This window comes from Panthera leo, chromosome D3 (assembly GCF_018350215.1).
Source record: "Panthera leo isolate Ple1 chromosome D3, P.leo_Ple1_pat1.1, whole genome shotgun sequence".
NCBI classification, from domain to species: domain Eukaryota; kingdom Metazoa; phylum Chordata; class Mammalia; order Carnivora; family Felidae; genus Panthera; species Panthera leo.
In genome coordinates this window covers 72,640,303-72,665,462 of record NC_056690.1, presented here as the reverse complement: position 1 = coordinate 72,665,462, position 25,160 = coordinate 72,640,303, and the positions used below count along the sequence as shown (strand labels likewise).

Here is a 25,160-nt window from a genome sequence, read left to right as displayed (position 1 = left end):
AGAAGGTTACTGGAGGAGGTGTGGGGGAGGGATGGGCTAAATGGGTAAGGGGTATTAAGGAATCTACTCCTGAAATCATTGTTGCACTATATGCTAACTAATTTGGATGTAAATTTAAAAATAAAATTTAAAAAAAATCTTTCAATGGACAATAACTATCAAGTATGAAAAGATACCTAATAAACCTAAATTCCTTTGCTAAAAAAAAAAAGAAAAAGGATGAGGACCTGACTCGCTAGAGAAAGGAGCAAGTCTTGCTAAAGGTAAGAGGATGGTACCAGTTAGCAAACAGAGTTGGAAAAATGCACCTTTCCCAGAGTGATTTGTGCATTTTTGCTAATTGGCTGTGGCATATGTGGAGGGATGTACTAGTTGTGAAGCTAGGAAAGGGCAGCTGGTGTCAGGCAGCCAGAGTCTGGATGTCAAAGAACTGACTTTATTTCATAAGCATCAGTGAGCCATCTGAGTTTTGGGAAGAGAATTGAGGAGGCAGAGTCCAGGACTAACAGAAGTGGGCAAAAAATGAAGCCAGGAGCCTGGTATTTGGCTACTGTCTATAGCAAAGAAGAACTTGTTTAAGAAATCGTTTTGAGGGCTTGTTAACAAACAGGTCTATCTTTTGGGTCTGAGAAACTTAGAATTATGCCATGAATCACATCAATTCTTAAGAGTACTGAGTATGTGTTTTCTTTTGGAGTTACCTACTGAAACATAAAAGCTCTTGAGAGGTTTTTAGGCAGCTACTTGACTGCTTGCTGGGAACATGAGAAGCACCTCAACACTTTATCAAAAGCTCACTACTCATTTCTCACCCCTACTTTTACACCAGAATCATAATTTCTAGAATTGCAAAATTTGGACCTGAGAAAAGCACAGGTGAGAATAGCTCTTTCAAGAGGGTGTAGCAAGCAACTGAATAATAAAGTAGTTGAAACTACACACAATAATAAGGTAAAAAGAGGTTATAATTTTCAATTAAATAGCTCCCATCAAAAGGTGCTAAAGGCTTCAATTTTTTAAACGGCACCCTGGCTGCTGTAATCCAAACCCTGCAAAGTCTGGATTACATTAACTAAATTCCAAGCTTGACTAGACTGCCTTGAAAACCCTACTTCCTTGAAATTGGAAACAATTAATGTTCTGTTTATTCATGATATTAAACCTACTGAGGTGTAAAATGGCAGGTGTAGTGTTAAGTACTTTGCCTGAATACCCTACTGAGGAAAGACAAAGAACTTTCAACTAGGTGAATGTATGGTGATGCCATTTAGGCTTCACTTTTTGGATAACAGAGTAGGAACCAATTAACGCACTGCATTTCCAGAAATGATACAGTGGTTAAGAGCAGAGACTCTAGATTTAGTTAACCTGGGTATATATCTTAGCCTAACCACTTACCTACTGTGAGTGTTTTCTGGCAAGTTTTAGCATCTCGGTGTCTCATTTTCTACATCTGGAATGTTATGAGGATAAAATATGATAGTACATGGACAGTGCACAGATACCTACTGGTATCAATCATTCTTCTAAATGTGAATTTAGAAGAATGTGAAGTGGTACACTGTGTGAAGATGCTATGCTTGGGTATTTTATCCCAATACCAATCTTTAAGTTCAATCATCTGAAATCATGAAAGAAAATAAAAGATAATTTGGGCTAAAGTCATCATTTCGCAGGTGAGGATGCTGAGAGATGTCAGTCACATGCCCAAAGTCACACAGGAGGTCACGGTGGCAAGATGGTACTAGAATTTGAGGTATCTGATCCCATTCTTGGAGCACACACTAAGTGCTGATGGGAAAGCCAGAGCTTTATCTGCCATTACCATAATTCAGAGGAGAATAATTCTCCCTCCTGGTGGGAGGGCAGTACTCAGCACCAGGATCTATAAACTGGCCTATGAATTTCCGCCTCCTTTGTTGATGTGGTGTTTTAGATCACCTCTCTGCAGGCTACGGAGAGTGAAAAGACACTTGAGAGTGCTCAAAGCAAGCATTTTCTTCCTGATTCATCTCAGCAATGACACAGATCATTTCATGAAGAGTCCTACTCTCTTTAATGCACTGTGACATGGCCCTAGCACCTCAAAATGCCCCAATGGGCAGACAGGGAAACACACATGACATTGTAAGCATTTGTAGTCATGCTAAGAATGATCACTTTTTACACATAGACACCTCAAGGTGGAGAACAATATTTGGGGGTTAAACAAATATGAGGATGTAAAAACAACCCTTTAAGATTAGAAGTTTGATCTGATAATCGCTTCTGAGAATTGGTCATATTTTATAGTTACAGCTACCCTCCATTGCAACCCCAAGCAGAGGCTTTTATAAATGTTTCCAGGAGAAGCTCTAAATGGTTTAAGCTCATTATAGAAAATCAAAGAGCCAAATTTTTCATACACAGAGCAATAGCCTATAGTGGACAGGCTACACTCTGGGAGACAGAGAGAAATGTGTCTGCCCAATACTGCCCACAACTGCCTTCTGCCTCCTCCTCTGAAAAACTGGGGAGATAATCTGTGGGAGTGGAAGAACAGCTTTCTTTTTGAAAGTGGATGCTGTGAAGTTCATTGTGCCCCCCACCCCTGTGCCCCAGATTCATATGCTGAATTCCTAACATCCAACGTTAACCTTTACGGAAGCAACTAAGGCTAAATGAGGTCACAAGGGTAGGGCGTTGTTGTTCTGTTGGGAAGAGACAGGAGAGAGCTGGCCCTCCCTCTGCCCTGAGAGGACATGGCAAGCAGGCACCTGTCTGCAAGCCAGGAAGAGAGCTCTCACCAGAAACCAAACTGCCGGACCTTGATCTGGGACTTCCAACCTCCAGAACTGTGTGAAACAGATTTGTGTTGTTTAATCCACCCAGTCTGTTGCATTTGGTATTAGCAGCCTGAGCTGACTAAGACGGTGGAATTAGTACCATCCCTGTGTTTCCTGAGATAAAGGACTGTCAGTATCACATAGTTAGTGCTGTGACATCCCACTAACAAGATGACCCCAGACTGAAAGCTGCTTTATGCTTTGTTCTTTGTGGACTATTCACAGAGATGGGGAAAGGGAGGCTGATATTGGCGAGATATCCATACACAAACTTTAGATACAGCAACCTTATTGACATATGTTGAACACATGGTGTGGGGTTGTGAATATATACATATGCAGGATGAACATACTCTGTGGTTAAGAACAGGGTTTGAATCATGGACTTGCTACTTACTAGCTGTGTGTCTATGGGCGAGCACTTAAGCTCTGAGATTCAGCTTCTTCTTGCTAAAGTGGGAACAATAGTTGTATCTCACAGTATTGCAGGGAGGGTTAAATGAAAATTCTCAGAACAGTGACTGGTGGTAGAGCCTCACGAGAGTTCGTTTTACCCTCACAATGGTCCATATACACACAAACACATTCACAGGGTTCTTACAAAAATATGAAATATAAAAAAAGGAAAAAATAAAGCACAGCATTTCTATGCCCTCTGCACTCACTTCACATAGCCCATAGAATTTCCCTATCCTACCTGACCTTCCTAAATATTAAACTCTGTGGTTAATCTGTAAAATCTCATGATTACCTTCAAACTTATTGGCCACTTGTGCTTGGCAGAGACTAGAGGAAAAAATTAGGATGTGTAATAAGAGATAAGGGGCTGCAAAAACGGGGAATTACAGAGTAGGCTTAGATTAGAGGGATAAGAAAATGCTAGATATAATCATTTTATAACTACACAAGCTAAAAAAAAAGAGTTCCATGTAAATTGTAAATTGAAATTTAATTTTCAAACTACTGCTATTACTCAGAAGAAAATATTTTCCTCAAATCACAGCTGATTCAAATAAATAACTGAATTTTTGTTTTCACATTTATGCACTGCAAGGCGTACATTAGACTCCAAGAAAAAGTAACTGTGACAGAAGTCTGCAAAGATACTTCATTAAACTAAATCAAAACTTTTCTTACTCTCTCTCTCATAAGTCAAATTTGACCCCATGCTTTTCCATTTAGGATTCATGTTTGTAAGGTTAACTCTGACCCAAGGTGTTGAATTTCCTCTCAACAGAAATTCAGCTCCTGCCATAGATGTTACTGTGGCATCACTTCACCATGGGAAAGAACAAGTGGGTCTGACAGTGGGCACAATAAAACATATTAAACTGATGTGCTTTGTGCTGAGAGTGGGAAGATTCAGAACAGCTTTCTCCTCTTACTTTGATCAATCTTTGAAGAATCTTCAACCTTGGTTATTTTTCTTCTATGTGGTCATGGACTCAGAAGACTAATTTTGTTTACAAAGAAATTTTGATGGCCAGTAAATTTCATATGCTTTCTTTGTAAGAATTTAAAGATCTTATTTATAACCACTAAATCATATGCTGTCAGTTCCTCTCAATTTTACAAGTGATTTGAGTTTGATGTAAAATTTAGAACAGTCTGAACAACTCTATACCAGCTGTGATTGAATAAGGCATCAAGTAGCATAATATGTGGCAGAATCTTTCTAAGTAGCATTAGATGAAGAAAAAGAACAATTGCCCAAATATGTTAATAGACTCAACCACTGGCAATAATTCTTGGGAATTCCTTTCTTCCCCTGATAATGTATTTGATTTCATTATTGATATGACAATCTGAGAAAAATCCATGGAAAGTATGTAGTCAGAGACACTGGGGAATCATTTATTCTGTTTTCTTTTATAAAAGGACCAGTTTACAAAATATTTTTTGGTAGCTTACAGTAATATTAAACAGGGGTGCCTGGGTGGCTCAGTCGGTTAAGCGTCCGACTTCGGCTCAGGTCATGATCTCGCGATCCATGAGCTCAAGCCCCACGTCGGGCTCTGTGCTGACAGCTCAGAGCCTGGAGCCTGTTTCAGATTCTGTGTCTCCCTCTCTCTCTGACCCTCCCGCATTCATGCTATGTCTCTCTCTGTCTCAAAAACAAATAAACGTTAAAAAAAATTAAAAAAATAATATTAAACAAAGCAGTTAAGTGAAAAATAACAGCAAAATCCATTTATTAGAAAACTTAGGCATGTCATCACCTAAGTTTCTAACAATGTAAGATTTCATCTGGTTCACTTAAAAATTTTTTGGAGGGCGCCTGGGTGGCTCAGCCGGTTAAGCGTCCAACTTCGGCTTAGGTCATATCTCATGGCTAGGCTCGTGAGTTTGAGCACCGCATCAGGCTCTGTGCTGACAGCTCAGAGCCTGAAGCCTGCTTTGGATTCTGTATCTCCCTCTCTCTCTGCTCCTCCCCCACTTGTTCTCTCTCTCTCTCAAATATAAACATTAAATTTTTTTTTAAATTTTGGTGTGTTTTCTGTCTATTTTTCTAAATATAATTTCAAAAATTAGGAATTATCTGCCTATTTATTTTATAAAACCGCTTCTGCTAATCAATTATTCCAGCTTTGGATCTGGCCAGCACTAATATTTAATTTACCTGAGTAAATGTATGCTAACTGATCAGTGTTCATCATTAGTAGTTTACAAATATTACCATTTAGTAGATATTGATCTTTCAAAAATATTTTAAGTGGAAATAAGCAGAAGTAAGTTTAGGTGATTAATGGAAATGTTAACTCTAGGTAGACATTTTTATATATTGCTTCATTTTTATTCCTCCATGTGTGTAATGTCCAGAGCCATGTTCTCTGAAGCAGAGGCATGGTGGGAAGACTCAGAAGAGAGAAACCTGAAGACCGAATCATGAAATAAAATACTACTATGTGGACAATCTTATGTTAATGTTAACATTCAGATGCTCAATACGCAAACATTAAAAAGCATTCTTGTCGAAAGAATGTTTTCCTCCAATCTTACGAGATGGTGCCTTCTGAGACATGATGCCTGCACGCAGGTTCTGCTGACAGTAGACATCCAAAGCAAGACACAGAATATACAAACTGTAGACTCTAAGCCAGCAAATACTAACATCACTGACAACCAGTTGCAAAAACTTCTAAACTCCCCCTTTCTTTAAAGAATATAACATGCTAAAGAAAATACAACACATAAACTATTCTTGTTCTCCTCTAGAATTCTACTAATTACCTTTGGGGTAAAAATAACGGAATCCTAATTTATCAGTCTGAAAATCATGGTAATAGCAAATTCATATCTACCTGGGAATTGATGGATAACTCTTATTTATCTCCATTTTCCTTTGTGTAAAAACCATGCCTGTTTCTCTACATGAATCAGCTTTTAGCAAAAGAATGGAAGGAGAATAAAATACTCTGAATCAAACCAGCATCTGATTCATGGAATGAAAGCTTTCTGACTTCAAAAAGAACAATAGTAATGCTCTAAGAAAGTTGTCCTAACTTTGTTTTTATTTATTAAATGAAGCTTACCGTAGAGAAAAAGCTCACATGATTTATGGTTTTTCTCTGTAGAGCTACAGAACTTTAATCCATAGCTCATGAAAGGGTGTAAGAGCAGCTTGAAAATTATGCTGAGCTTAATTATACTTAATGTGAATTATTCAGAAGTGCAGACAGAGACTAAAAATTTATTTCATACAAAGAAGCTTGACATTTTAATTGGTCCTTCAGAATAGAGACAAAACAATTTCCTCTCAAGAAAATTTACATCTTCCCCAACAGACCTGCAGCTTCAGCCAAACAGAACTTCATTAACAAGATTAATTATCACGCCAGTGTCTGCTTCATCAGGTGTATGGCCCAGGTGATAAAAGGAATACAAAATAATGACTGACATTCCTAACAGATAGAATTGATTCAAGGAGAGAAAGGATGACAGATTGAGCCACCATACCTTGGTCATTAGCCATTTTGTCAGGGTGTTCTACTGCGGGGGAGAAAGAAATATTATTAGACATTGACACTTCCTAGCAAGAAAGCTGACACTTCAAATCAACAGTTTTGTTAGCAAGTTTTCGTATCAAGGCCAAAGCCCTGTTGAAATAAAGTTGATAAGGAACCATGGTTGATGTGATTATTTCTATTAAATAGTAGAGGAAAATAATGAAAACACTGGTTTTGCTAGGCGTGTTCTTAAAAATATGTGATTTGTTTTATTCCTCTACACCTCAACTCAAGAATGATTATCATGTGAGCTTAATTAAAATACAATACATACAAAAAAATGCATGCAATTACCAAATACTTATCACCCATATGTTTTAAATAAGCTAAAGAAGCTATTTTTTGTCTTCAATTTTTTTTCAACAAGAGAACTTAACTAATTTCCACATGGATGGAGTAAAATAACAGAATATAATAAATATGTTTTAATCTAAATGATTTGATAAGTTTTTAGACCTTGTGGAGAAAACTCCTACTGCTCACAACTTCTGGCACATTATGAATACCGTTCTTGAAAATGATTTTTTTTTTCAATTTAAAAATATCCCTAAATTTTTTAAGGTGGCTTCTTTTCTATTAATAAAAGATAACTGTGTAGGAGGTAAGTCCATGGTATCATTACTTTAATAAAATTGTGATGTGACATTTTGACCAATGTCAATCATTGTCAGTCTCCATCAATTAGAAGTATTTCCCCTATCCTGGAGTTTCTTTGAGCTTCCAGTCTTCTGGGTTTATTGAGCTCAACTGTACTAAAACTTGACATGTAGGCTACTACCCTTGCTGTTTGCTTCTTTATATGTCTCAGTTAAACTCACACAGAGAGAAATACGATAGTGTTCCTAGGGCAGCAACCTATAACCCAAGCACCCTAGTTCTCACATTCTGGGTAGCTAGCAGTCTCCAGCAATTCCATCATCGTTGCTTGAAAAATAACTTAAAGCAAATATCTTAGAAGTGGTGGCCCTTCCTTTCCTGACTGAAGGTACACAAATCATTGACCAAAAGAATATATAGAATGGAAATACTTAAAAGCCCCTTTCAGATGAATAGGGTTTATGAATGTCACATCATAGAAGGACAAATTCCTAAACTCAGTTACAAATTTCTATCACTTTTAAAATAATTTCCTTTCTTTTATTTAAAATTAATATGTAGACAAATTCTATGAAAAAAGGATAGACCGAGAAACATATCTTAATCTGTAATAGACTTTGAACGCTGAATGACTCTTTGGAAAATGTACACACACAAGAGTGCTTACTATATTAAGATTCTACCAGCTTTAAATAAATTTTATAAATGTCATTGTAGCTCCTCAAGATTTAACAAACATTTTTTTTTAATTCACCAGGTTGTCTAACCTAATCTTTCCTAGTCTAATCATCACAACTTAATTTTTTTCTTAATTTTCTCTCCAATTTCCCATTAAAGACTAATAACCTCTAAGGATACATTTTATTATAGTATTAGGAGACTGTTGATGAAAAGTGCTTTCGATAGGCAACTGCATTATCTAGTTTATAGACAGGGATAGGATTTTTACCGAGATCCTAATGTAGTTTTTGAGACACGACACTATGTTGTAGGAAGTGCCACACCAGGTCTCTGGTAAGAATGAGGAGGGATGTGTCAGGATCATATGTGACCACGCAATCCAGAAAGGGTGAAAGTCTGGCATCCAGAACAGGACACACTTGAGACACTACCCTAGTCAGCATCTCATATTTAGGGGACATATGTTTGGGATAACATCAATAAAAGGGAAAAAAACCAATTTCATCTCATTTTCTTCATTTCTCCCCTTTCTTACATATGTATTACCTAGTTTAAGGAAATTTTTATCAAGTGACAAGTAAATATATGTTATGGGCAACAATGTCATCCTATTCTTATCTTCTGGATTTGTTTTACTTTTAGTAATTTGGATTGGATATAACTTGAGAAATTTGAATGTCTCAAGAAAAATTATCAACTAGAGTATTTCCCAACAGTGATAAAATATATCCTAATAGTTACCTTTTATTAAAGACAAATAATGGCTTAAAAGTGTCATAATTTGTGTCTTGACTTTTTATTTGCCCCTGTCACTTGTCAAGAAAACCATGTATTTCGTCAAAAATAATTTGTAGACTAAAACTTTTTTGTATTCTGGTATGGAACTTTCAGTTCTATATCCTTAGATGGGAAAGATGCTCACTTCAGTATGATGATTAGGGATGCCCAGAGAATAGACCATACTTTAGTGCTGTTTCATTGCCAAAGACTCGGCTTTTTTGTGTGTAGGTGACTCCACCTCTTCACAGAATCCCACTTTGGTCTGTTTTGGAAGAAGCATCCTGTCTTCCTATTTCTTGACAGGCCAACACGGAGAAGCTTAGTTTACTGGAGAGGACAACACATGTGATAGGCAGAGATTGACATGCATCTTGTACCTCTTCCAAGGGTTTAACAGGGTATGGGTACCCTAATGGAGAGTATTTGGGGAAGCAAGGGGTATAACTGCAGAGTCCTATGTGGTTAGAGAATCAAGTTCAAGGTTCTTTTAATTAACATTCCAAAGAAACAGTCAGATGCACCACATACATGCATGTACACAAGGGTATTATAATTTAATCCCTTTTTAATTATAGATGCCATTTTCATTAGTGATTACTGATTGAGTTTCTTATACCTCTCTTGCTGGTGGCTAAAACCAAAGACAAAATTCTAGTCTCTCATAGGAAATGCTACTCTCATTGCAAAGACTGTGTATGAAAGAATGAAGTTTGTAGACACCTGCCTGGGGCATGATTTGCAATGAAACACTTGCCTGTTACCCAGTAGACTACTGAGAGCTTTCTCAGCTTCAGGACAACATGTGAGCCTTTCTTGCTGTCAAACAAAGTTACATTCTGATGAACAGAGACCTTATGTTTTGAAGCAGCTTTGGAAACTAAAAATCTTAAATCAGAGAGCAGAAGCATGATTTGATGTCTTTAGGATAGATTTGGTTCATTGTGGCTTTAAATCTCTTATGAGTAATTTATTTGATGTAGAATATTTGTCATTGTAACATGTAGGATACATGCATGTACAATGTCAATTATTGATAAAGATAGGCAAGATCCATATTTCTAAATAATTTAGAATGCAATCAAGACACCTAAACCTTAGTTTACTATGTGACCAAGATTTGTTTTAAAATTGAATTGACTATTAATTGAGCATGACCTATTGAGGACAGACAATATTAAACATTCAAATCAAGATATTAGAAATAATGCTTGTGGACAATTATAACAAATTCCTGAATCTGTTCTCAGTTCTGAACATCATTTCATAGATGAATTTAAGGCACTTAAGGTAAATGGTACCAAATGAGATACAGATTTCATTAAATAATCTACAGGACGGTTATCAGTGTGGGTCTGTAAATCCTGTGATCACTCATCACTCTGCTGTTTAATACACTTGGATGCCTTAAATCATCTTAAAGCCTCCCTGAGATCTCTAGTTGGCACACGATGTGAGCATGAAATTAATTTGGCACTTGTCTATAGATAAAGACGAAGCATTTGTGAAACAGTATCTAGTTACATTTCATGCTCCCACAAAATGAAGAACCAGTTTCCTTTCAGTTGCTCATTTGGAGTGAAACCTGATTTAGACATGAAGTCCTAAAAACCCAGAGAGATGAAGATTAACTCATTTCCTCCTGCCTCCCTCCCTCCCCAACTTCTCCTCTGTCGCTAAGAACTGTCACTAAGGCTTAGTCTGAATGCTTGTTTGTGTATTCTTGGCAAACTTTCAGATTTAGCTGTTACCAAGTCCAGCTTTGAAAGGCTAGCTCCTTCACCAGAATTCAAAAGTCTACTATTTTATTAGGGTACCTTTCCTAGGGGAATTGAATGACTATACAATTATTCTAAGACTCTTCTTTCAATATGTCAACCAACTGAGTGAAAATGTCAACCATCCTCATGTTTCTAATTTTTCAGTTGTTTTCCATCATGTATTACCAAGTTTTCAGCCACATGTACAGACATAATGTGGTCACAGGTTTAAAAGAGAGTACCTGGCTTTAGAACAACACACATCATACCTAAATGTACATCTTTAAATATCAGCTATGAAGCATTCCATTTTTTTTCAATTGCTAAATTACAGAGGCTCTTGAAACCATTTGTCTCCCAGAAAAAATAATACTGTTCTAAAATAGTAAGGACTAACATGAAGTTTATTTTGATGTAGTCACTGTTCTTGGGCCTTACCATTTTTCTTTATGAAGATATAACTATGCTTGAATTGAGTAGCTATTTTTACTCTTGCAAGCATGGGGAGTTTTCTTCTAGTAATCATACTGTAAGATTTTTTTTTTCTTGTTGCTACCCTAGGTCTTAAAATAAACACATTCATTTTGTTTGAGATTTTCTGTCTTGCCATATCAACTTTTCTTTTTATATATAAGGATAATAGTTCCTCAAAGAAAACATTTAAAAGGGCAGTAGTATGGCATTCACATAATTCAGTGCTTTTTAATTTTTACTTCCTTACATAAAATGGCAAAAAAGTTTCATTATATTTTGAATAGAACCACTATACATGAAATCAATACAAAATTCCAAAAGGATTGTAAATGAAAAAAAAAAAGTCAAGCTAAATATTCCTGCCTTGTGCCAATGGCAGAAAATGTGATAACAAAATAGACCTTTCTTTGACATGCTGGCTTTCAGCATAAAAATGTACATTTAAATTTATTTTTAATGTCCATTGTAGTCATGCTGCCAACAGACATGGCAAAGACAGTTCCTAACTCAGACTCCATAACTATTTTACAACAATCCCACAGAAAAAGAAAGGCTATACTGTACTAGAAAATGATTCAAACCTTTCAGAGTCCTGAAGAGGATGGGATCAGACAGGGGCCCAACTCCTTTTGCATTTCGTGCTTGAATTCGAAAGTAATACATAGTGTCAAGGTTGAGATCCATGATTTGATGAGTAAGCCGATCACCACTGATTGTTTCCATAACCCAGTCATCAATTGGTATGTTCTTATCCAAGGTATAAAACAAGATGTAAGCTGCATAAATAGATGAATTTAACTTTGTTTAGTATACTGACTGCATGCTATACTTCTGTTTCTAAACACTCATGTTTCCCAAATATAATTTGCAATGATTTTTTTTACATTCACAATCTATAACCTACAGTATTCACTTTGGCAAGTAATGATTTTTTTTGATATTGCAAAGATCAGACAAATAATTGCTTCAATGTACAGAATCTGAAAACTGAATAGACCATTTGAAACAAAAATATCTGCCATATTTAAAAATACAAGGTTTCTGCTGCCTATAAGTCCTGTGCATGGATTCCTGACTGACAGAAACACTGAGATAACAAATGTGTGTTGTTTGTGGTGATACCGTTACGCAGCAATAGACAACAAAATAGGCTAATGGTGACCTTGGCAATCTGCACTCCAGGTGATTTCTGTATTCAAACAAGTTCAGGAATCACTGCTTTAGTTGATATGTGGAATCTGTGCATTTTTGGCATCTGTTGAGATGTTGATGAGCAGATATGAATGTCTTATCATGCAGAGAGCTCAGTAAAAGATGAAAGACCCAGGTAAAGAATTCTGAAAAACTTAGAAAGACTATCTGAAACCTCCTTCTGGTTCATATTAAAATTGGAAGACCATAATTCAAAAGGGATTGGGAAATATCACTGGGCAAAGAAGTTGTTTCTGACTCATTTATAACAACCCCCATGATCAATATCAATACAATCTTCTAATATTTCTTGAGTCAGAATAGTCTCCATTCTTGTCCTGAATAGAAGACTCTGGTATTTTATTTATTTATTTGTTTGTTTGTTTGTTTGCTTGTTTTTAGCTTTTATTATGTGCATGTCTTATCTTTTCAAAGGGATACGAACATTCCTTTAGTTCAGGAGCCATATCCTATATTGCTTTTTATTCTTCAGAGAAACCAATAAAATCAACTTCACATAATAGGTATTGAAACTCAGTTATTGAATGAAATCTTCTGGCCAGTCAGCACATAATGTTTTACATTCATGACATTTAATGCAATTGTAGAGGTATTGTGGGCTGTTGTAAGTGTTCAATGACACTGAAAACTTGGAAAATTGTATTCTCATCTCAGGTCAGCCATATTTATTCCTGATTTTGTTTACTTATCAAATGAGAATAAAATGTTTGCCTTCCTTGTGTTTTGGGGATTTTTTTTTTCGTTCGTAAAAAGGATTCAAGCAAGCATTTAAAAATGACAATTCTGGCATCAAATAAGTAGGATTAAGTGTGTAAGCATCAGCTTTTGACAATTCCCAATTTTATTTGAAGTGATTCCCTGATACGTATGGGGAAGTCTTTTTTTTTTTTTTTTTTTTTTTTTTTTTGTAAATTTGAGACCTGAGATGGAGAATAGAAACTTACTGCTACATCATTCTCTAATCATCAACTCTAAATTTCGGCCTTAGAGAAACCATATAATTTCATTTGGATGTATGAGTTTGGTGTGGGACTGAAGTCTTAGCATACGGATTTCCACACAGGTTAGAACGAATCCGTTTGTTTCCCAGAACCTTTTTGTACCTATATGTTCATTTCTCTGTGTCCAAGTTTTTTTCTTCATCCTTTTTATTACTTAAAAAAAGTCATTTTAGAGAGAGACAGAACATGAATGAGGGAGAGGGGCAGAAAGAAAGAGAGAGAGACTCTCAAGCAGGCTGCATGCTCAGCGTAGAGCCTGACACAGGGCTTGATCCAACGACCCTGGAATCATGATCTGAGCTGAAATCAAGAGTCAGACGGTCAACTGACTGAGCCAGCCAGGTGCCCCTCTCTTACTTTTTTCTACTTTCTTTTTGTCTCTTACCCACCATAACCAGCCAAATAATGAAAACTATATCCTGTGTTGGGTGATAAGACCTGGGATTGTTAACACAAGTGGGCACTCCTGCTAGAATCACATTTGTCTAAATACATATAAAATGTAACATCATACATCTGTCATTTTGACTAGTTATACAAATAGGTAGTTGTAATTCCAAAAGGAAAGTGTCAGAAAATGTGCAATTCCACCTTTCTCCTCTCTTCTGTCTTTTTCTGTACTTATTCCTACAGACCAATGATTCCCTTCCATGGGTCACCTGCTAAGTATCAGGAAGACCAAGATGATTCCTACTAGCAAGGAGCTCAGCCCAGTATGAGCTCTTCCTCTTTCAAAAACTGATTCTGATAATCATGTATATCAATAGATATATAATGGTGGACTCACTTCTTCCTTCTTTGTGGTAAAAAAAAAAAAATACTAAAAAAACAAAAACAAAAATAAAAAAAACCACCAGGCTATGGATTCAGGAAGACCTGACTTCAAGGTCTATCATTTCCTGGCTTTGCAACCTTGACCAACTTGCTTAATCTAAGTATGTCTCAATATTCTCATCTGAAAATAAGTTGCTATGAGGTAATGCATTGTAGGAATCTAATATAGGTGGGTATTCATATTATAATATCTTATATATAGTGACTACGTAGTAAATGCTCCATCAATTCATTTTTTTCTCTCCTTCCTTCCTTCCTTTCTTTTTTCTTTTTTTCTTAATATTAGTAAAGCTTAAGGAAGTGTCATATTTGGAAGAGCTAGAACTTTGACTTCGAGTCAAACAATAGATTTAATAGCAATTCAATGATTATTCTACTCGATAAATATTTATTAATTAACTACTAAGTGTCAAGAATATTGCTACTGAAGACAAAGTATTGATCAAAATCTGAAACCTGTTTTTATGGAATTTTCAGCCACATAATAAGCGTTTAGATTTTTCTCTCCTGATTATATGAGAAGGGGAGGTGGAGGAAGAAGTCAAGATGGCTAAATTTCCAACTTTGCAATGGGGTGAGCCTGAAAATTTTTTAAATGATGGGAGTTAGAATATTTAGACACGTCTGACTGTAATGAGTGCTCAGTGGGGCCACAATCCTGGACGGTCTTACAACCTATTACAGAATATAAGAATGCATTATTTGGCTGGTTATGGTGGGCGGTAGACAAAAAAAAAAAAAAAAAGAACAAAAAGAGAAAGAAGGGAGAGAGAGAAGGATTGGGGAATAGTAGGAGGTGCCAATAAAACAGGCAAGTGGAAATGTATAATATGAAGTAGGATATGCATGTTTAGAATTCCTTGGATGGAGATGCAGATTTCAGAGACATGAGTTTGTATTCACTGAAGCCCTGGCTATACTATACACACTTTTTCAGATAAAGTAACAAAGAGAACGAAAAGATCTATTTAAGAAACGGCAAATAAAATGTCTGCTAATAAGACTGAGAAGCTCTAGCCTGAAATTGGAAAGAAAAGTGGGTAGGTGATCTTACAAAAGTCAAGAGGAAAGAGAATTTAAGAAAGAGGAAAACAGGACTAGAACATCAAATGACACACAAAAAAGATAACGTAGTCTTATCCATTGGATAGTACTGATAAGGAAACAATCTCTGAAGACCTAACTTTTTTTTTTTTTTTTAACTATGTTGGTCTCTGATGTTAATGTTGGATGCTGCATTTATTTAGATCAATGTTTCAAAACTCTAGCTGTACATTAAAATCACTTGGGGAGCTTTTAAAATATAGCATGCTCAATCCTTTCTCAAATAAATTAAAACATAAATCAGTTGAGAATCACTGATTTGAACCAGTTGAATACTAATAAGCTGGAGCAAAACGTAGTGTAATAGTGAAAAGTATGAACATGAGTTTTAAATCCTAGCTCTGCTACTTCTTGGTTACTTGACTCTGGGAAAGTTATTTCCCCTAGAAATCTCTCGTCTCCTTATTTTGAGGTGGAATAATAGGAAGATGGAATCCCTTATAATACTAAAGTGCTTAGCATGATGCCAAGCATATAATAAATTCTCTCCATTCTCTCCTGAAAATCTCAGCACAAATTCCTAAGCTGCCAGTTTATGATCAAGGAATCTAGGCATTGGCATTATCTAGATCTCCTTCTTTGTCCTCTTTTTTTGTTTAATCTTTTTGAAGTATATATATTTACAAATTGATGCTCGGTTCTATGCAGAGTACATGAGTAAAGCCACACCCTAGAATGGATTTCAAATGGGAATAATAACAGCTGATTTGTTTTAGTTCTCACTGGACATCAGAGACGTTTCTCAGCAGTTTATTATTACATTCTACAAAAGAAGTTATATTACTATCCTTATTTTTATGGATGAGAAAGTGACCTTAGGAAAGTTAACTTACCCAGGTATCTCCCTCAGAAGCTTAGGGTCCTAACCACCCTGCTCTACTGCTGTGTGCATGCAAGGACTTGGGAAACAAAAGAAACATAAAGGTAGGATGTGAGCACATTCTGCCACATTGGCACATACACGCTCTGACACTTTGGAAAAGAGCTCACATTTCCTTTGTACTTTAGAGAAAAACACAGCGTAGTAAATCTGGGCCCTCTGCTATATGGTGTTTTGGATATTTCGGCATCCTGTTTCCTGGAAGTAATTTCACTGAAAGAATCAATATGTATGGAATAGAAACTATCTTAAGGGTTTTGCTCCCTGTTGAGTTGAGTCCAATTATCTCAACTTGATCATAACAATTTTGTTTCAATAAATAAACTAGGCTTTTGACGGTAAAAAGTATTTCCTCCCATACTTTTATCTTACCATTGTGAGAGATTGGATACCGAACATACAACTTTTTTTTTTTTTTAATTTTTAACGTTTATTTATTTTTGAGACAGAGAGAGATAGAGCATGAACGGGGGAGGGTCAGAGAGAGAGGGAGACACAGAATCCGAAACAGGCTCCAGGCTCTGAGCGGTCAGCACAGAGCCTGACGCTGGGCTCGAATTCATGGACTGTGAGATCATGACCTCAGCCGAAGTCGGATGCTTAACCGACTGAGCCACCCAGGCGCCCCAGAACATACAACTTTTAGTAACATATGTGGAGAAGGTTTCTTATACATGCACTGTCACTTTGGCACACAGAATTTTATTGCTTAGATTAATTTGCATTTCTTAATATGGAGCAGACTTCCATTTTTTCCCTGAAAAAGCAAAATTAAGCTTCCTTTCAGAGTTGAAAACACATTCCATTGTTTACATTGACTATTTGATGAGATTCATTTCAATAAGAGTGGAGAATTTGGGTAGTATATGACTTATTTTATCCCTTACCAAAAAATATGTACTTTTTCCATCAGAACTTGTTTTTACTTAGACAACTTCTATTCTGTTTTTTTCTTCTTAAGCTTATTATCTATTGATTTACCATATGCTTATAAATAACTGTTTATAACATAATAAAAAAGTCATCATGTAAACAAATCAAAATCTAAAAAAAGCACTGAAATAGAACCAATGAAAATATATCATAACACTGAGGGGAAACAGAAAGAGAAAATTAGAATGAGCCAGGCTCAGTTTTAGAAAGTCAGGCAGAGTGACAACTCAGCATATAAGATTTTGGGGAGATTTAATATCCCTCTTCTTTTTCTGTATTTGTCAGCTCAAATGAAAATTCTGTTTGCTATTGCACTAAGAGCAATTTCCTAGAGAAAACAAGTCTTCAACTTAAATTTAAATCTCATTTGGAATTTTCACATTATCTTTTCATTTTGGAAAATTCAGAAAGTAACTCACACAAAGTAAGTGTGCCATCTGAACTGTAATTTCCAAGCTTATCTCTGTTATCACAGAATGACTGAATTACTTTGCTAATTTATAATAGTGCTATCCACTTGTATGAAAAAAAAAGAAGAAAAAGGAGTGACTCTTACATGTGCCTAACCCAATGGTTCAAGTTAATTAGACTATAATGTGCACATTTTTAGTTATACAATATTTTTCATAATAATTATATGCTATGGAGACATCTATTAAAAGCCTAAAGTGATCATTTAAATGCAAAATCCCTGATAGAACTCCATTATATTTTTCATACTAAATTAACATTACAGGCTTCTAATGGATGCTTTAATTAGGCATTGATGTTATCAGCAATATTTGGCAAAATAAAATGTGTCACTGTGAAATATTCATTAAGTTCAATTTCTGTCAGTCAATATTAAGTATTTTATGAACCTTATGATTTAAGTAAGAAGCTAAAAGCTAAAGTGAGGAACTAAAAACCTCTTTTGTATGTGCCATTCAAAAATACATGGTCATTAGGTGTCTTTTGTATTTTATAACTGCCAAACAACCAGCTTCTTGTTAGTCATTTATGCTCAGAGACATTCCATTAGAAGGTTGTCCTAATGCTCCACAAGATGAAAGACAAAAGGTCTATACTAATTAAAATACACATCCTTCAAGAAGCAACTCAAGTGAAATGTGTGTGTGTGTGTGTGTGTGTGTGTGTGTGTGTGTGTGTGCATATTTGTAGGCACCTTTAGAAGAAATTCCATGGTCAGTGGGGGGCAAGAAGAGACAACCAGAAAGCATCAGGGAGTACACTGAAATTCTGGGACGGAAAACAAATACACAAAAGGCATGGACAGTACACACGAGGTAAGCAATCGCAGGGCAAGCAGAGCAATGCTGGGAATGTAAGCAGAGATGCTTACCGGTAATTTTCCCATTGGCTTCCAAGGGAGGCTGCCAACTCACAATGACAGCACGAGGCTTCCCTTCTCGAGTAATGACTGTCAAATCCTTGGGAGCAGAGGTCGGGGCTACGAGAAGAAACAAAGACAAGGCCTTGTCATTGGATGTGAAAGAAAACAGACGTTTATGAGACTTCTAATCATGATGTTGACACTCAGAATCCGTCGTGCAGTATATCATGTTTATCCTACCAGTTTCGATTTATTTCAAGTGTTTTAATTAAACAAGCAAACAAAAATACAGAAATTAATGTTTTTTCCATGGAAGTCAAATGACTTCCAATATGGAAAAGAGAACAGAGTATGTGTGAATACAGAGAAGAAAAGTATAACGGATATTTCCAAGTGAGCACCACACTAAACATTTAAGAATTATTATAAGAACAAAGAAATTCACACATACTTAGTGAGACTGATGGCTACCTGTCTCCAAGAGACAGAATTCTGTACCAACTGTAGGATTTATAAATACAAATGTCACCTAATTCTATATTTTCTTAAAAGCAAGAAGAAGAAAAAAGAAAAGAATGTACTTAAATGCATTAAGATGTTTTAACCATCTTGCCTAGGTAAACATACTAGGTTATCTCCTAACAAGAGGGCAAAAAAAATATTTGAAAATAGAAGAGGTATGGAATCTATGAAGGTCTTAGTATCAGCCTGGCGTGGAATAGGAAGGCACGAAACTCTGTCTTTCTTAGAGTTACTTTTCCTACATGTTGTTGAGGGGGGGCAGAATTTATCACCCCAAAATATGCCTCTTTGGCCTAAAGACTATTTTAGGCTGATTATTTCAAGACCACAATAGACATCGGAAAAGCTCTGCAAATTTAGTAGATGTTACCCTTTTATAAGAGAAATTTTATTTGTAAGAGTGTCTCCCTCTAGGTACCAAGAAGAGAATGACAAAATCTCTAGAAACTTTTATTAAGGAGAAGGTAGGAACTTAATTCTGCATTACAATGACACTCTTGTTTCTTGTGATTTGCCTGAAAACCTCCCATAACTGGCTTCCCACCCCACAACATACTCTTTTGTTTTTAGTTGGAGATTGTATATAAAGTGACGGCTTGGGACATTTTAGGGAGTAACACAGTTTTCCTGGGCATCCTCCATGTATACAGGAGGTATACAAGTTTTTAAACTCCTGTTTGTTTTTCTCCTATTAATCTATCTTTTATTATGGAGGAGTCTCAGCCAAAGACCTAGAAGAATAAAAGGAAAATTATTTTCCTCTCACATTGTGCTCAACAAAATTTTAAATATATTTTATTTTATTTTTAACGTTTATTTTTTTATTTTTGAGACAGAAGGAGACAGAGCATGGGGGGAGGGTCAGAGAGAGAGGGAGACACAGAATCTGAAACAGGCTCCAGGCCCTGAGCTGTCAGCACAGAGCCCGATGGGCTCGAACTCACGGGCCGGCGCAAGATCATGACCTGAGCCGAAGTCGGATGCTTAACCGACTGAACCACCAAGGCGCCCCTGAATATATTTTAAAGGTGGCAGTACACTGGCCAAGCCAGTCCACTGTCTTCCAGGCTTCTTTAGACCTGCTTTTTCACTGTCTATGCTTTGAAATGCAGTGAGTTTTCCTTCTAGGCAATGCACAATGCTCCAAGTCGATTATTGATAGTCTCTTTTAGTCACCCTCAGTTTGACCTGGGAAATTTCGGAACATATCTTAAGTTCTATGAATGGGTTCTAGAGGTATTTCCAGATCTCTGCATAAGAATGCTTGTGTATTACAAGAGAGGTACAGTGTGGTCCTAATTCTGAATTCTTCGCTTTTACCATTCTCTTTGGCACTTCTGTTGGCCCTGTCATGGGGAATCTGAGTTACTGTACTTCCAGTTTCTCTTCCCGAATATAATTTCAAGTGAAGGAGACGCCAAACATTTCCATCTAGCATAACATTTATTTCCAATGCCCTAGTTCTCAAAGCCACTAGTATTCCAGGTTAACCAAAGCTGCACCTTATTATAATATCCTGACAAGGTACTTAATATATTTAAATTAAAAAAAATGAAAACAGGAAGAGAATACATAGGTCTAGTGTAGTTGAACCCTGAGTAAAGAAACTACATATGTATATGGTTTAATGAACCAAGAATGAGGCCATTCTTGCAAGAAAAGTTCTGTTACAGCAAAATATCAAAGAGGCAATACTCTCTTAAAGATGGATTAGTCTCATAAAGAGTTCATTGAAGATATTTTCTAAGCCAGAGATAGGAAGGTAACATATAGTCACAAATTGACTTAGAGTATTATACCAAGCATAATAAGGAATTTTCTGATTATGGAAGCAATTAAAAGATCTGTCTTTCTAACTACTCAGAATAGTGTGTGTTTTCTTAACTGGGTTAAAATTCAACTTGATGGCTATTTAGAAAACAGTTAAATGGTGATGATTAGACTGCTTTACTGAATCTGTTACTATTTTCAAAAAAGATAAAAATGACTTCAACTTTACCTAACAAAATAATACACTGAAGAGGTGGTTATTTTTCAAAAAAAAAAAAAAAAAAAAAAAAAAACAACCCAATAAAACTTTTCTAACAGCCAATCTATTTCAGGTGTTGTGCAAGTTTTTCTTTTTCCTCAAGCCATGTGAATGTTGGTGAATAGCGATTCTGGTATTGCGATCAAGAGCTTAAATGTTTAGGATTATCATATAAGCTGCACACTGTTTGGACAGGAATGTGGCTCTAACAACTTCAGGGATGTGTACTGAATCCAGCAGAACATCTCTGGTCTGTTCCTCTCCAATCTCACAGGTTCCGCCCAGAGGAGACCTTTTAGAAATTCTTCACTGACTACCCATCTTCTTTGGATTAAATGTAAATAAATAACAAATAATAAATACCAGGCCCTGATATTTACACTTCACTTTCTTTTACAGCCTCATTTCCCCTTGTTGCCCCATGAATCTTGTGGTCCAGTCGCTCTGAACCATTCACAAGTGTCTCTAGAAGACATCTTTCTGATACTTGCTCATGTATTTTTGTACATGCTGCTCCTTTCCTTGGAAGTTCCTGGAATAGGTACCTGATGATCCTCCCTGGCCATAGTTCAATTATTATTTCTTTTGTGAAACTCTCCTTTATTTCTCTAGACAGAATTTATATTTGGCTCTGTTTGTTCAGATTCTAACTTGCCCAACACTCTATGGTTGTATTTCTTATATTATTTCAGTTTATTTTTTTGCATTATTTCATTATTTCAGATGTCCTTCCAATTATTTATATTTTACTTAACTAGAATAAAATTAAGGATTTATCACCTGGACAGAATGAAATGTTTTATTTCAAGGATTTACCAACCACTCTTACCTTTGTCATAAACAATTCCAGCACAAGAACATAACTATGTGGCCCTATACAGTCTTTAATGTTACTACAGAATTAGAAGCAAACGTAGTGTTATTTCATTCAGTTCATTTCCTTCTCACAGTTCTAAAGGTCTGAAGACACTTGTGAATTATTTCTTGCTTCTCATCATCACCCAGAGATCTCATCCACATGCTATTTACACTTTTGTCCAGATCATTATCTGTTTTGACAATCACCCTGCCTAAAACCACTCTCTAGCAGTTAATATCTTTTTGTCAGAAATGGGTCTCACTGCTAGTACCCCTACAAGGCTATGCAGTTGATGAAAAATCAAGAGAATACATTTATCAATTCAGATTTTAGGGTGTATTTTATGAAAGGGAAAAATGAATGAATTTGCTTGCTTTAAGAGGAAATTACTACTCCTTCTCTTTCATTCAGGGAAGACCTAATGTCTTACTGGTTTATGTTTAACTCCTTTCATTTCCTTTTAAGTAAAAAGGAAGAGCAGGGCCTTTATTCTCCCCATGGTACATAATTCATTCAGCATGTCTCATTCTTCCTTTGAAGCTGTGAACATTGGCATCTAGGGCAGAATTCTAGGAGAAAGAGTTAATATACGTAAACATGTAAAACAGAAGAAGATGAAAAAAAAAGAAGGATGTTGAAATTAAATCCGACAAACTAGAAAACTTCTTATAGAAAGAAGTATCCTCAAAAATGTAACAATATTAACAGCAGACTCTCTGAGTTAAAGTAGTAGCTTGGAATAAGGGTCACAATTGCAATGCCACGGGACAAATTCTAATGGAAAAAGAAATTCAACTTACCTGAGAGTTTTATTGGTACAGCTTTATTTTTAATTTGGAAATGTGTGGTGTAGTTTACCCCTAACTAGAATACCATGAAACCAATCCAAAAGCATGTTGATTCCCTATTCTTCAGATGTTGGATTTCTGTGAACTATAAAAGCCAAGTGTACTGCATGTCTGTTAAGGTTATGAATTCAACGTTTATGATCCATAGTAAATGTGACTGGTAAAAATTTACAGTGAGTTACATTTTCCTGCGATTTGAACTATTTCAAATTGCATGAAGGTTTTTCCATTGTGTTGTCTTATTGCCAAGGAGTGAACATAACCACAAGGAAACTTCTTCCCATACCCAGTTGTGGTTATTTATGGTAAACATTACAATGTGATCATGGCTGTAATGCAATGTTTTATTTTGTATCTAATTTCTTTCCAAAAAAGTAAATGCCCACCATGACTACTAATCAAAGACTCAAGTGTTTTGGACAGAGTTCAGTGCATGGATTTCTGCTTTCACTTAAAGGAATTGAGAAAAAAGATTTATATTCATTTAGATCCCTGGAGTTAACACCCAGATTAAAACCAGATTATTCAATGTATTGAGGACTCATTTTCTTCTTTTGTAGAGTGGAGAGGATAATACTAGATATGAAAGTACTTTGAACTACAAAGAATAAACTATTTCCTGCGGGACGAGGTGGGACTTAGACATCATAGTGCACATATATTCTGATACCCACAAAACCTGGGAAATACCGTTACCAAATGCCAAGAGTCAAAATTTCGAAGCAAGCCTTTCTTCACATACCTGCTTCATATGTGGTGGCATGGGCAGTCATGCTCCATGTACTTGACCTTCTGTTTTTTGTTACCATGACCGAGAACTCATACATCGTGTTGGGTTTGAGGCCTGTTGCTGTGTAACTCAGAGATGTTGTGTCTTCTGACTGTACAAGTGGGACATAAGCAAAGAGAAAAAAGATGAACTCTATCAACTTGGTAAATCAAAACATGTACAGAGACTACCAAATAACCAAAAAAGAGTCTATTTCCAAACAGCATAAAAGCTGTGACACAGAACTGGCTCTACTTCCCTTCTGTCAACCAGTTTACACTGGCTGATTATATATCTAAAACACGGTGGATAAAATCAGATGTGACGTTGTCCAGAGGGGCGGCCAGCTGATCGATTTTCCAAGGAGGGCAATAACCAGGAGGGCAAAAACTGTCAGGACCAGTTCTGTTTGCTTCTCAGTTCCGTTTTTAAGGCAATCTTCACTGACTTTAACTGTAATTTGTTTGTAATAATCAAAATCTTTTTTTTCCAGAAATTTTAATTTATGTATTTTAAGTAGCTCACCATGATTGTTTTTCACAGTAATAAAATTAGTTTTTAGAGTTCTACTACTTGTGATTTAAAAAAAAATCTTTAGAGGACAAACTTTTAGTGATCCCAGAATCTATTTTAGTATTATAAAGAAAAAAGACAAAAGCGATGTTGTATTATGTGGTTTTCTTTTGTCCAGTGTTCACATTAAACACACATTTAAGTATGGTCACTGGAGCAACTGATTAGGAAGGGAATGACAAATTGGGTAAGTATTAAAAGATTATATTAGTGTTAATATTATTTGTCTCTTGAAACCATTCTTTTTCAATTAAATAGCAGGTTAAAGATATTTTAGTAGAAAGTAAATTATCTATTTTTATTGCTTACTCAAGAAATCAAGATGGTAATGAAAAAAATACGTTAATCTTCCAGGTTAATGCATATTTTCCACATGATCAGGCAAATTTAGCCCATTTATGCCTCTATGATACTTGTAAGTATCAGGTTATGCTTGGTATTTAAATCTTGACCCTCCTCCAAAGTTTCATATTTATTTCTACTTTTATATTCACTATCTTTGTTATATATCTATGTCTAGAAAATCAAGGAAAGATCTTTTTCCCCACCTATGTCACACCTATCTCCTCCCATACTACTGTAGTGTGGTATATCTTTTTTATTGTACTATGAATCCTTAGATTATAGCTATGAAAATCCTACATTTCATTACAAAACCAAATAAATATTTAACTGTACTAATAACATTTTGATGATGTGCCCATCCATCCTATTAAAGTGATAACCTCATAAACATCTATCAGAAGCTCTTCTTTAAAAAAGCTATAAAAACATGGGCCCTAAGTAAATGTAAAAATACATTGTAGACTCAGGAAGATGGAATCCCATCAAATAAAACACAACATAGGCAGCTAGTATCTGACATGCTGAAATATAACTTCCAATCCTGTCTTCTTCACTATCATGAACACTTGTCTTACAAATGGAAATAAGGGGCGAAATGGGATGATGATGATGAAATACTTCAGTTGGGACAAAAGGATCATACTTTTTATAAAACTAGTCTCTCTGACAATAAAACTCACTGGTGTTTGGGAGACCACTAAGTAATATTGTCCTTGTTTGCGTTTTAGAATGACATACTTGCATTCTGTAAATACCATGAATTCACTGTTTTCTCGGGAACTTCATGGAAGGTCGTT

General features: G+C 35.9%; 1 protein-coding gene across 1 annotated transcript in view; it reads right to left on the bottom strand.

Annotated features, from left to right (window-relative positions):
* Window positions 1–25,160, bottom strand: part of DCC (DCC netrin 1 receptor) — a 766,352-nt gene that overhangs the window by 93,408 nt on the left and 647,784 nt on the right. The window contains exons 18-21 of the mRNA XM_042909706.1: window positions 23,419–23,557; window positions 18,428–18,535; window positions 11,703–11,897; window positions 6,783–6,815 (exon numbers count right to left, since the gene is read on the bottom strand). Coding sequence (XP_042765640.1) covers window positions 6,783–6,815; window positions 11,703–11,897; window positions 18,428–18,535; window positions 23,419–23,557 — 475 coding nt within the window. The remainder of the gene's footprint in view (window positions 1–6,782; window positions 6,816–11,702; window positions 11,898–18,427; window positions 18,536–23,418; window positions 23,558–25,160) is intronic.